Raw genomic sequence first — 12,722 nt, forward strand, 5'->3', positions numbered from 1 at the left:
CCATTTCATAGATCAGTCCTTTTGTTACTCTGTCGGGGAAAGGTAAATACTATCCTCCCCTCCTCCGCAGGAGAGGAGGGAGAGGCTTAGAAATGAGCGAGTCATTCAAGTTCACAAGCCTAGCAAGTAACCCAGCTGTGACTCTGTTATGGATCCTTTGTCTCTGAATCCAGCATCCTTGCCCTTCTCCTGCCCAAGAGTACTATTTGCAGAGAAGAGTGCCGAATATAACATTTACACAGTTTGCACTGCAATCTCTGCAACTCTGGTCCCCAACAATGAGCCAGCGTCCACTCACCCCCATGCCCAGAGCAGCGACTGCTGGAAAACGAATGGCCCAGTTACCTGTTTTCACTCACAGCACTCACCACGCCTCCTGGTGGAAGGGCCAGGCTGTGGATTCATCGAGTGCAAACAGCACCGTGAGCTGTTACTCTCTGGTCCATCAGCTACTTACTCTGCTTCCTCAAAGAGGTTCCCGATGTTCTTCAGCGGCTCGGCGGCTGGGCTCTGGGCCAGGACGTCTCTGATCTCGTTGACTTTCTTCTCCACCGAGTCCACAGTCTCCCGGTAAGGCCCAATCACGCCACTCATCTTCAAGGCCTTGGCTTTCTCCAGGAACTTCCGGGTCCTGTTGGTCAGCTCGGCGATGATCACGTCCCAAAGCGCAAAGCACTGGTGGCAGGGCGTGCAGTCGGGGAAGACACCCGAGTACCCCCGAGTGCACTTGTCACAGCGGGGACCCTCCACTCCCTCGACGCACACACACTGGCCGGTGGACTGCTCACACTGCGGCGTCTCGATGCCCCTGGGGTCGCAGTTACAGGCTAGAAGGGAGACGGCAGTGCTGGGTGAGCTGCTCGAGCCCCAACCTCAGCGACTTGGCCGTTAGAACCCTCAGTCACCGTTACAATGGGAAGGTTTATAAATGGTCCACGGCAGCTTGCCAACGGTTTGCACAGAGACTGCGGCTGCTTCCTCCAGAACACGCGTTACCTCAACCCTGGCTAATCATGTCTTAACTATACTCGTGACGATAGCTATTTTTTAAGTGAACACCATCGTACACCATTGTGCCTGCCATTGCACAGATGGTTTACATGCATCATCTCATTTAATCCTCAACATAACCCTACAGGATCCAGGTGTTACAATCATCAGTTTTATGGATGTGGAAACTGAGGTTTAGAGAGGTCACATGACTGCCAAGTCTTCCAGCGAGGAAATGGCCAAGCCAGGATTCTAACTCAGCACTTTGCAGGCTCCAGAGCCTGTGCTCTGAAGCTCTGTCCTGCCTTTGCCTCCCTCTTTTTTTGACCCGTCTGTAGATCCTACCAGGACAGACAATTCAGGTGACGGCCTGATGACGTGAGGCCTCTGGCCTGAGATACAGCAGTAATGAGCAACACACCAACATCCCTCTACCTGGTCACAAAGCAGAACAGTGAATGCTTGATGAAATGCAATGAAGTTGATAAAAAGAAAACTAAATCAGGCAGAAGTCTCAGGAATTCCAAGTATCCGATTTAAAAGGCTTTCAACTCAGTATCATCTAACTCAGGCTTTCAACTCAGTATCATCTAACTCGTGGGTGGGTGTCTGCCATTGTGATAACCACCCCTAGCGCTAAGAGCATAGGCTCGTAAAACATCTGAAGTGATAGGAAGGGCCAGCCTCTCACTGGCCCAAGAGGGTGAGGCACCTTAAGCAGACCAAATGGTACAGGGTGAGATCTGTGTTCTTGGCCAACGGACTGTGGCTGAGATTACCCATCACGATGCTGTTGAACCCTGGCTCAGAGTCCTAAAGCTCAGGTGACTAACTTGGTTTTATATCAACACTTGACATTTCACAGTATCTGTACAGTGTTTGAGTAACAAAAGGCCTGTACAGACATCTTATCACTGGCCTTAAATCCTTTCTGGGAAAAGGTGGGGATAAAAACAAAAACAAAGATCCTATTTCCCTAACTAGATTGTGGACTCCAAGGGCAGCGGTACACCTGTAACCATTTCTCCATTCTCAGCTCTGAGCACAGGGTCAACTTGCAAACTGGAGTTCAACCGTCTTTGCCAAACAAGCCTTTAACCTCGCTTTTGATACAGGTACACAAGAGACATCCATACACCCCTACAAAAGAAAATAATCCTCCTAAGAGTCAATGTCAACTGTGGCAAAGCACAACAGAATCATCCTGTCTGAGGTAGCTTTGCACCCCGGTGCTCCTAGCAGCAGTCTTTACAATAGCCAAGACACAGAAGCAACCTAAGTGTCCAAATGGATAAAGAAGATGTGGGGTCTCTCTCTCTCTCTCTCTCTCTCTCTCTCTCTCTCACACACACACACACACACACACACACACACACACACACAGCCATCAAAGAAGAATGAAATAATGCCACTTGCAGCAACATGGATGGACCTACAGATTATCATTCTAAGTGATGTAAGTCAAAGACATATGATATTGCTTATATGTGGAATCTAAAAAAAAAAATGATACAGATGAACTTACTTACAGAACACATAAACCCTGAGACAGAAAACAAACTTATGGTCACCAAAGGAGAAAGGTGAGGGAAGGGAGGGATAAATTAGGAGTTTGGGGTTAACGTATATACACTACTATGTATAAAACAGATAAACAACAAGGACCTACTGTACAGCACAGGGAACTATACAATATTTTGTAATAACCTATAGGGAGAAAGAATCTGAAAAAATATATAACTGAATCACTGTGCTGTATGTCTGAAACTAACACAACACTGTAAGTCAACTATACTTCAATTAAAAACAAAAAACCCGGGCCTCCCTGGTGGCGCAAGTGGTTGAGAGTCCGCCTGCCGATGCAGGGGATACGGGTTCGTGCCCCGGTCTGGGAGGATCCCATATGCCGCGGAGCGGCTGGGCCCGTGAGCCATGGCCGCTGAGCCTGCGCATCCGGAGCCTGTGCTCTGCAACGGGGGAGGCCACAACAGTGAGAGGCCCGCATACCGCAAAAAAAAAAAAAAAAAAAAACCCCTTCTTGAGTCAATAGGTATGATTGCCTCTGACAGACTTTCTAATAAAACATCTTCTAGAACCAGTTTCACCGATGGTCCTGAGAAACAAAACGCCTCTATCCTCCAAAGCCAGAAAGACGTGTTTGTGGCTTGGACGGTTCACCTGAACATCCTCACACCTTGCCTTGTATTGTTTAGCTTTTCCTGGCCTTTGTTTGCCAACTACACTCCACGATCTCAAGCAGCAAGTTTGAGTAGCACAGCGTTGTGATAAGAGCGCAGGCTGCCTGGTGGTGAATCCTGCCTTCCCCACACCCAGCCATGCGGCCCTGGGGAGGACAGAAACAGTCACGGCTTTCCGCGTAAAAGGGGTGATGATTATACCCAGCTCCTCCTAGGATTGCTTTCAGGATGAAATAACTTAACTCTAGAATAGAGAAGTGTCTGGTCCAGAGTAAGCACTCAAGACATGTTTTTATTCTTATCGCTCTATGTCCAAGTGTCTGGTGGTTCCTGTCCAGAGTGTTGATCATATTTCCATTGGCAAAAAGTTGTCACAGCCTTACGTTTGTCTCTGCATATTTGCCAATAACACGATTATTAAACAACTTGAAGTTTGGAATACTCCAGTCTTCAACCTTTAGGATTTAAAATCTATAGCATTTTCCTGGTACCTTAGGTTTTCAAAACAAAATTTCTTTTTCCTTAAGCATTTTGTTTCTTTCCAGGCATGTTTCATTTTCCTGTGTTCTTTGGGGCATTCTCATGAATCGGGAAGCAGCTTAGGTGAGCTGTGGATAACTGTTTTCCCTAGACCATTAATTAGTTCTAGGAGATGTTCCCAGAAATGAGAGTTCCATGAACAAGCAGGTTTGGGAAATTCTACATCCTCCTCTTGAAGGTTCAAGACAAACGGCATATTAAAGACTCACAGGAGTTCTGCAGGAAAAACCCTGTTTCACTTTTTTTTTTTTTTTTAACCCAGTCATATCCCAGACTCACTGGACTGTGGGATCTTTCTCTAGTGGAATACCTAATGACACCCCAGAAAAAGAATGGGAAAGGCTTGGGGAGACCACTGCCTTCATCAGTTTCTACAGTCAGGAGGATGGGAAGCACTTCAGACTTTAGGAATGAATTTCCGTATCGTCTCATAACATTTAGTCATCGTCCAAAAAGCTGTAAGTTACCTGGGTCATCTAGGTCCTAGCCTCTCAAACTCCGGCACGCAGCAGATTCACGAGCAGGACTCTTTAACACATTTCCACCCCACCCCCAGATCTGGAACCGGTGAGGTCTGAGAATTTGTATTTCTAGCAGTTGCCAGGAGAGGCTGATGCTGAGGGCTGCTACACCCCATTTTGGGGAGTACTGACTGTTATCTTCCCAGCTGTTCTCCTCCCTTTTGCCTGTTAAGTGTGTATGTGTGTGTGGCGTAGAGCCATCATAAGCCTCGAGTTAAGCCATATAAGCTGATGCACAGACCTCAGGACCTGTGCAAGTGGGGGGCCTTCATGATGCCATGTGAAACGAATCAGACTGTCCGTTGCTCCTGTCCCACAGGCCCCAGCAGGTAGCCCTGCTTGGGGCCTCAGTGGCCCAGCAGATCTGTCCTGTTTTACCATCCCCCTTAGGCTTGGGACAACGGTAGCAGATGCTGCACATGCTTAGACAACCTTTCTTTCCCCTAGATAATGCAAAGGTACACTTCAGTCCTAAAGAGGTTTTCAATAGATGCATGCTGGGGCCAAGGGCTGTGTGCATATGTCAAATTTAGTTTTAATTTCTCTAACACTTTTTCATTTAAGTCATTGGTAAAGGCATGTCTTGCTCTCATTCTATCATGGGCATCTTTGAGGGGGAAAATATTGGCCCCAAACGGGGGGATTTAGAAGGCAAGTGCCCTCCCGTTAAGGCTTTCCTTGTTTGTCTTTCACACAGCTACATCTTTTATCCATAAGGAGAATACTTAGCTATGACTCAAGTCTTTCCAGAAGCATATAGGTGGTCCCAGAAAGTCTAAACCTGTGCCCTCCAACAAACCACTTCAACTGAAAGATTAGCAATGGAAAGCATATTTGGCAATTAATTACATCATTTGAGAAGAACGGTCATATTCTTTTCCCATAGTCCACCTAATTCTCATCCCAGCTGATCTCTGGACCCTTCCCCTCAAGACCAGCATCACAGAGGCAGGGCAGAGCTTCGGCGCCCTCCAGAGACCAGGACCCACTCAGCTGACAACATTCCTCCGTTTGAAAAGCAGAGTCACATTTCATAGATGGCTGGATTGCGGTTTCATCACTGAAAACGTCAATCCTGACCTTTCTCTAGAAGGGTACCAAATGACTACCTAAAACGCATCAGGTTTTCATTTCAAACTGAAGCTGGGAAACTGCTATAGTGCCGAAGGGCACGTGCTTCTTTGCCTCATTGAGTTTCCAGAACTGCTTCTCTAATGGGGCCACCTGGAAGGCAAGAACTAGAAGGCCCACACTCAGGACCTTGTAAAAAGACCTCCCCTACGAGTAAAGGTTGGTTCTCACCTGACAATTTACAACTTCAATGACACTAAAATTGTGAAGGAGACTCTCCAATCAATCATCTCTCACATCCACTGGGATGGGAAAAATTATCAGCTAACTGTGCAGGCTGTCTCTGACGGGGGCCAATGGGTTTCCTCCTCTCTTCAGAGAAAGGCATAGGAGTCCAGGGGAACCTGGAACTCAATGTGGCTTTAAGGAATGGGATTATTTGGCAGAGGATCAAAAACTTTCTCTTGGGAAGAAGAAGAGTGTATATAGCAAAAGTTATTGCCTGATTTTTAAGCTAAACAAATTGTGAAGATGACGAACAGCATTCTAAAGATGAGACCGTCATCATTTTAACGAGCCATGAGAATTCTACCTTCATCTATAAATATATTCTTGGTTATGTGGGCAGCGGGTTCTCTCAATTTTTACGAAGTTTTCTCATCATTTAAAACAAGAGGTACAAACTATTAGGTATAAAGTAAGCTACAAGGATATCTTGTACAACACAGGGAATATAGCCAATACTTTATAATAACTATAAATGGAGTATAACCTTTAAAAATTGTGAATCGTTATACTGGACACCTGTAACATATAATATTGTACAGCAACGATACTTCAGTTAAAAAAATAAGTAAATAAAATATGTTCTCTGGGCTTCCTGGGTGGCGCAGTGGTTGAGAGTCCACCTGCCGATGCAGGGGACACGGGTTCGTGCCCCGGTCCGGGAAGATCCCACATGCCGTGGAGAGGCTGGGCCCGTGAGCCATGGCCGCTGAGCCTGCGCGTCTGGAGCCTGTGCTCCGCAACGGGAGAGGCCACAACAGTAAGAGGTCCGCGAACCGCAGGAAAAAAAAAAGAAAAAAAAAGTTCTCTAAGAGGTAGGCAGATGAAAAATATTGTACCCATTTTAGAGATATTGAGATCTAGAGGAAAGCATTAGCAAGTGAATGCCAGAATGGGAAACGTCGGCCCGTGTGCCTCTTTATCAGCAGGTGTAACTTTTCCGCTCTCTTTGTATCCTCCCCTCCCAGTCTGCAGACCTCCCCTGCCCAATGAAGAAAATCCATCCCCAATGGTGAAACCAAAGCTCCTCGTTACTCTCCACGAAGACAGTTTCCATGACACCTGCCAAGTGACTCCAGTTCCTACCAGGCTTCCCTCCTCTGATGCTGCAAAGGACAGCACCACTCACCTCCAGCCGTCCTGCTACTTTACCTATCCTTTCCCACAGCCTGCAAGCTCCGCCCCCCAAGCCCCCCTCTCAGGGAGTGGCTCTCCTCTGCTGCATCCACTCCCCACTGGGCACCAGTGGGCAGTCACTCAGGGTTGTGTTGGTCCCCCCTCTTTCCTTTTGAAACTTGAACCTGCCTGGGGAGCGAGAGAGTGCTATATCCTAAAATCAGGTGACTGGGTTTATTCGCTTTTGCCGTGGACCTTGCCTCACAGCAATAAGGGACCCCAGGATGTGCTATCATGCCCAAAGCTTTACTCTTACTTTACTTAGGCTTTTCTATTTTACTTTAATGTGGGAAATTTAATGCTTTTAATGCTTTTTCATCTCTGAAATGTGATTTTCTTTTCCTTTAAATTCTCTACCTCCTCCAGCCCCACCTTTTTTTTTTTTTTTTTTTGGCCTCAGTACTGTAACTTCAGTTTTGAAATGAAAGTTGGGGGAATGACTATGACTTCACCTGCAGAAATGAGCTGGCTGTCTGGCCCAGGAGTTGGCAAACGTTTTCTATAAAAGATGGTGCATATTTAGGCTTTGCAGGCCCTGTGGGCTCTGTCACAACCGCTCAACTCGGGCACTGCAGCACGAAGGCAGCCCCAGACAGTATGTAAACAAATGGGCATGGCTGTGTTCCATTAAAACTTTATTCACCAGCCCAGGCTGTGAGCTGGATTTGGCACATGGCCGTAGACAAGCCTTCCCTCTACTACTGTGGTTCTCTAAAGAATCAAATTAAATCTGATTTCCTGAACCACCCTGGAAATAAAAATGTGGGTGACTGTAAATGAATCTCAGCCTGAGAAAAGATGACAAGCATTAAAAAAAAAAAATTATGTCTGAGAAAAAATGTACTTCGATTTTCTACAAAAAACAGTTTGAAATGAGAAACAAGCAGGATGAAAAAAAATGGCCACTCTGCAGAGCCTCTCACCTATGGCCCACATTTCCAATCAGCCTGGGTTTAAGAAACACTGGCCTTGGGCTTCCCTGGTGGCGCAGTGGTTGAGAATCTGCCTGCCGATGCAGGGGACACGGGTTTGTGCCCCGGTCCGGGAGGATCCCACGTGCCGCGGAGCGGCTGGGCCCGTGAGCCATGGCCGCTGAGCCTGCGCGTCTGCAACGGGAGAGGCCCGCGTACAGCAAAAAAAAAAAAAAAAGAAACACTGGCCTTTTCCAAGAGCCAGGATCCCTGCTTCTGCTATCCACCAATCAACAGGAAGATTCCTCCTGTGACCCCTTCAGTCCTCAGGGCACAAGGCAGCGCTCCGGGCTGAGGCTTTCTCGGGCACGTTCAGGACAGGGTAGGCGAGATCCTCTCCATCCAGCACAGTGATGGACTTGTTCGGACTCGGCACCATCGGCCAAGAGCCCCAACCCGCCAGGACAATGGGAACATTCAACCATTCATGAGCTGGAGGCTCAACTCGTTTGTCCTTGACATAACTCCATTTTCTTCCATAAGGAGACTACTTAGCTATGACCTAAATCTTTCTATAAGCATATTGTTAGCAAGGTGGCCCCAGAAAGTCTAAACTTGTGCCCTGTTCAACTAAATGATTTGAAACTGAAGACTCTTGGGCAATCAATGATGTAATCTGAGAAAAGTGGTCACATTTTTTCCCCACAGCGCCACCTAATTTCAGATGACACCTATTCTTGTCCCTGCTGGTCTCTGGACCCCGTCCCTTCAAGTTCTTATCCTCCCATTTTCACTGGTGACTCTGTTCCACTCCTGAATTTTTGTCCCTGCCCTCATCATATTATACTGGTCCTGCTCCGACTGCCATCCTATGTGCACAAGGCCCGCAGCTGGCCAGGACTCCCCCGTCGTTAACTCAGTTCTCACCCTCTCTGGGTGCCTTGTCAGTTACGAGCTGCCTCCACAGGGTGTTGAAAGCATTTGGGTCCGCATAGTTTCTTATGTAACAGGCTGACCTTTCAACTAGATAAAACGAACAGAGAAGTTGGCGAACATGGATGCCGTGGATCTCTCTCTTTGCAAAGTTTCTAAAACATGATCTAACTTTTGACCTGAACAAGTTGATACTGTTCCTATAAGCCACAATGTCTCTGGCAGATTTAGAGGTGAAAGTTTAAAGATTAAAGGGTAAGGGGTAAAGTCCTGAGTATTAAATGAACAATCCTCTGATTGACTCTGACTCCAGGAAACAGGTTTTTCATGCTAATAAAGCTTAGATGGAGCAAAAGGTCAGAAAGCTTTGGCAGCCAAAGCTATTTTGCCAATGACACATGCTGACAGAATCAGGCTATAAGCAATGATAGAACTATTATCTGGAGAAAATCAAGCCCTTGGGGCAGTACAAGATTGAGAAATTTAACAGAATTGTGGTTAGAGCTCTGGAGAAACCAGATTTTAAGCAGGATCTTACTTGCAGGAGACATCTCGAATCAAGTGGTCCACTGAATGTCAGGGACCTTCTAAAGGAAGTGAGAAAATCAGATCCCGTTAAGAACCAACGTTGGGACTGAAGCCTGATGAATTAAAGCACGCTTATCAACAAAGCCTTCATTCCTCCCCTGTGGAGCAAACCTTCATCTCATCTAAGATGTTAATACAGACCCTTCTGGCTACACCTCGAATGAAAACAAACAAATCATATGCCATTGGTCCTGGCCATGCCCACTGTCTGAAGTCTTCTGGCTATTCAGGAACAGATGAGTTGACTCTGAAAGAACACTTAGTGTCTAGGTTTGTGACTTTCAACAGAAGAGTCTGAATGAACCGCTAACTTGCAGATCTGTATTATTTCTCAGTTGTATCCAAGAAAGAAAAAGATGTATTTTTTTAATGTAGAGTCCAACAGGGACCTAGAATTTCAGATGTGTGATGAAGAAAATGGGTCAAAGAGCAAATAAGAAACTACAGAAGATGTTTATCCATAGTTATAAACTTAAAACACAGGGAAGAAAACCCAAGTAGGAAAGAAAGAAGAGGAATACAGAATAGCAACAATCTATTAACATCTTTCCCATAAATGCTTTTACTTGAAGATCTTAAAAATAACCTGGCCGGTCAAAAAAAATTGCAACAGCCTAAAAATTAAGCAATCCTTCTGACCCACATGATTGTAACAAGTTTTATTCTTAAGAAAACATCAAGTTTTCCCTCACAGTCCTAGCTAATCATAAGCCTAAGTGGGACGTGGCGCTCCTGTCACCTGTTCCTTTGTTGTCCTCGCTGATGAGGACAGTGCACTCCTGCCGAGGGCTTTAACTGTCAGCACCACCTGCTTGTTACACTGGGATCAAACAATCTTTCCAGAACATTTAGCTCTGCTTGTGCAGACAAGAAAGCTGGCCCCAAAATACTGTTCAGAGGGGGAAAAAGTCAATTTGCACAACTCGATGGTGAATACGAACACATTTTGGTTAAACGCATTTTTAAAAGCCATTCTGGTTACTCAACCATAAAAAAGAATGAAATAATGCCATTTGCAGCAACATGGATGGACCTAGAGATGATCATACTAAGTGAAGGAAGTCAGACAGAGAAAGACAAATATATAATATCCCTTATAGGCGGAATCTAAAAAATAGTACAAATGAACTTATTTACGAAACAGAAACAGACTTGCAGACATAGAAAACAAACTTATGGTTACCAAGGGGGGAAAGAGTGGGGGAGGGATAAATTAGGAGGTTGGGATTCACATTTATACACACTACTATATGTAAAATAGATAACCAACAAGGACCTACTGTACAGCACGGGGAACTCTACTCAATACCCTGTAATAACGTATAAGGAAAAGAATCTGAAAAAGTATATTTTTATACACACACACACATATATATACCTGAATCACTCTAATGTACACCTGATGCACTGTAAATCAACTATACTTCCATTTAAAAAATAATAAAAAAAATAAAGCCATTCTGTGTGTATTTGGGGTACGTACGTATGCTCGTCTGTGCTGAGACAAACCTCACCCCTGGGGAACAGAGCTGGAAGCCAGCGGGTCCACTTTTTACCACTTACATGCCTCCAGGATTTTTTTGTTTTTAAACCATGAGCATGCATTTCTTTTGTAATCAAACCTCGTGTTTATAGACAAGTTCAATTGTGCTGTACTGGACAGAAGGCTCCCTCAGACACCCGTCCCCCCCCGCTCCACCCGAGAGCCCGGTGCCCGCGCCTCACCTCGGCACTCCACGCTGGGGTCCCCCCAGAAAAGCTCCTGGCACTCGCTGCACGTGCGGCCTCCGAAGCCAGGCATGCACTGGCACTGCCCCGTGAACTGCGGCCAGAAGACAGAGCCGGGTCAGACAGGCTGCCGGGCCAAGGCCAGGCTGCACTGCCTTTTCCGGCTGCCGGTTATGGGAACGGGGACCCATCTGTCTGCCTGAGAAGGCCTCACACCTGACCAGGAACAGGGCATCTTACACTGATCCCAGGTGCTGAGGGCCCCAGGCCGGTGTCTCCTAACTGCTCTTCTGCAGCTGGGGCTGGGAAGGCCCACAGCACGTCCCCCTTTATTGACATGTTTCCTCACATCGCTCACAAGCCTGGACCACCTGTGACCTGTGACCTCACTCACCATTCTGTGTGTGTCAGGGAACAGGAGAACTTTCTACAATGTTGGGTATGACTCTGTGGCTCATTTCAGGCTGTGGGGTTAAGGGAAAAAAAGCCTGACTCGGCAGCCAGGTATTGAAGAAAAACGGCCCCCCTTGTCCACTCTAAAGCGAGTCTGCACCCCTTCAGGTGGGGCGCTAGGCTGCGGTGCTACGGGTGCATCCGATGGGGCCTCTGGGCACAGTTACGCAGCCCCAGCCAAGGGGGACCGGTGACGGTGGATATCCAGTCTGCGCTGTGTTTGCCAAGCTGTGTGCCCTGGTGCAAGGCTGTGACAAGGAGGGGTGCCTTTCTCTAACTGGGGCCCGGCCACCAAACAGCTGTCACCAGGACTCAAAGTCATCTTTCCATATGCCATGACGGCCTCCGCCGGCCACCACACCTCACCTCGTTACAAGACGGCCCAAAGGAATGAGCAGCCTCGCAGTCGCACGGGTCACACCCTGTCCCGCTGGCCAGATGCCAGGTGTTGGGTGCACAGCGGTCACAGTTCTGGCCCATCACATTAGGCAGACAGAAGCACTGCCCAGTGATTTTGTCGCACTGGCAGTCAGAGCCGTTACAGTGCTCCTGCACGGTGCCCAGGTAATTGCAGACACACTCTGAAAAAGGAACAACCGGTCAGATGTACTTACAGAGTCACACTCGGAAAACATACAGATCACGCAAAAGTGAGCTACATCAAATGACTACCATTTTCCCTCTGCAGATTTCAACTTGGAAATGCAAACAAGTAGAGAAAGGAACAGAGGGGATTAAAAAAACCCTAAAACTGTGGTCTTCATCTTCTTATGACGTTCCATGCAGTTCTGACATTTCCCAGGCAGACCTGCAAAATGACACATTCTGCCCGGCAGTGTTTTCACAATACTTGATTGAATAAGCGGCTGGTGAGTCATTGTAAAGTTGAAGACTTAACTGGAAATAAAACCTACGCTGTGGGAACGGAGATACCTAATGATTTCCAACGCCTGGCAGGGAAGAACAGTCATGGCTGTGTGAGCCGTGGCAGGGAGAAGCCCTTGAAGCTAGGAAGGCTTAAAGCAATCAGGTCCTGCTGGTCCTCAACATTCCGCATGTGTTTGTATCAACAAAGACAGGGGCCTGGGGGCCGTGCAGCCACAGCAGGACATGCTGGCTGATCTTGTGATGAGAGAGAAATAATGTGTTCCAAAACAGAGACTTCAGAGATGTTACTTCCTTCTTTTCCTTAAGCTGGAAGGCTCTATGCATCTATGACGTAAGAAAAGGTACGGACCAAAGTGCGTATTTAGGACGCAGAAGTCCCAGCCCATTAGCCAGTTCACGGGCAGAACACGAAATCAATATACTCTATGGGATGGCATTTA

At 46.9% G+C, this 12,722-nt stretch overlaps 1 protein-coding gene across 3 annotated transcripts in view; it reads right to left on the reverse strand.

Moving 5' to 3' along the window:
* The window catches only part of LAMB1 (laminin subunit beta 1), a 75,961-nt gene that overhangs the window by 13,942 nt on the left and 49,297 nt on the right, over positions 1-12,722 (reverse strand). For all 3 annotated transcript variants that reach the window (XM_060108922.1, XM_060108921.1, XM_060108923.1), the window contains 3 exons: positions 11,761-11,975; positions 10,939-11,035; positions 458-827 (listed from right to left, as the gene is read on the reverse strand). In XM_060108922.1, the coding sequence (XP_059964905.1) occupies positions 458-827; positions 10,939-11,035; positions 11,761-11,975 (682 nt within the window). The remainder of the gene's footprint in view (positions 1-457; positions 828-10,938; positions 11,036-11,760; positions 11,976-12,722) is intronic.

Source organism: Mesoplodon densirostris, chromosome 9 (assembly GCF_025265405.1).
Source record: "Mesoplodon densirostris isolate mMesDen1 chromosome 9, mMesDen1 primary haplotype, whole genome shotgun sequence".
In the NCBI taxonomy this organism is placed as follows: domain Eukaryota; kingdom Metazoa; phylum Chordata; class Mammalia; order Artiodactyla; family Ziphiidae; genus Mesoplodon; species Mesoplodon densirostris.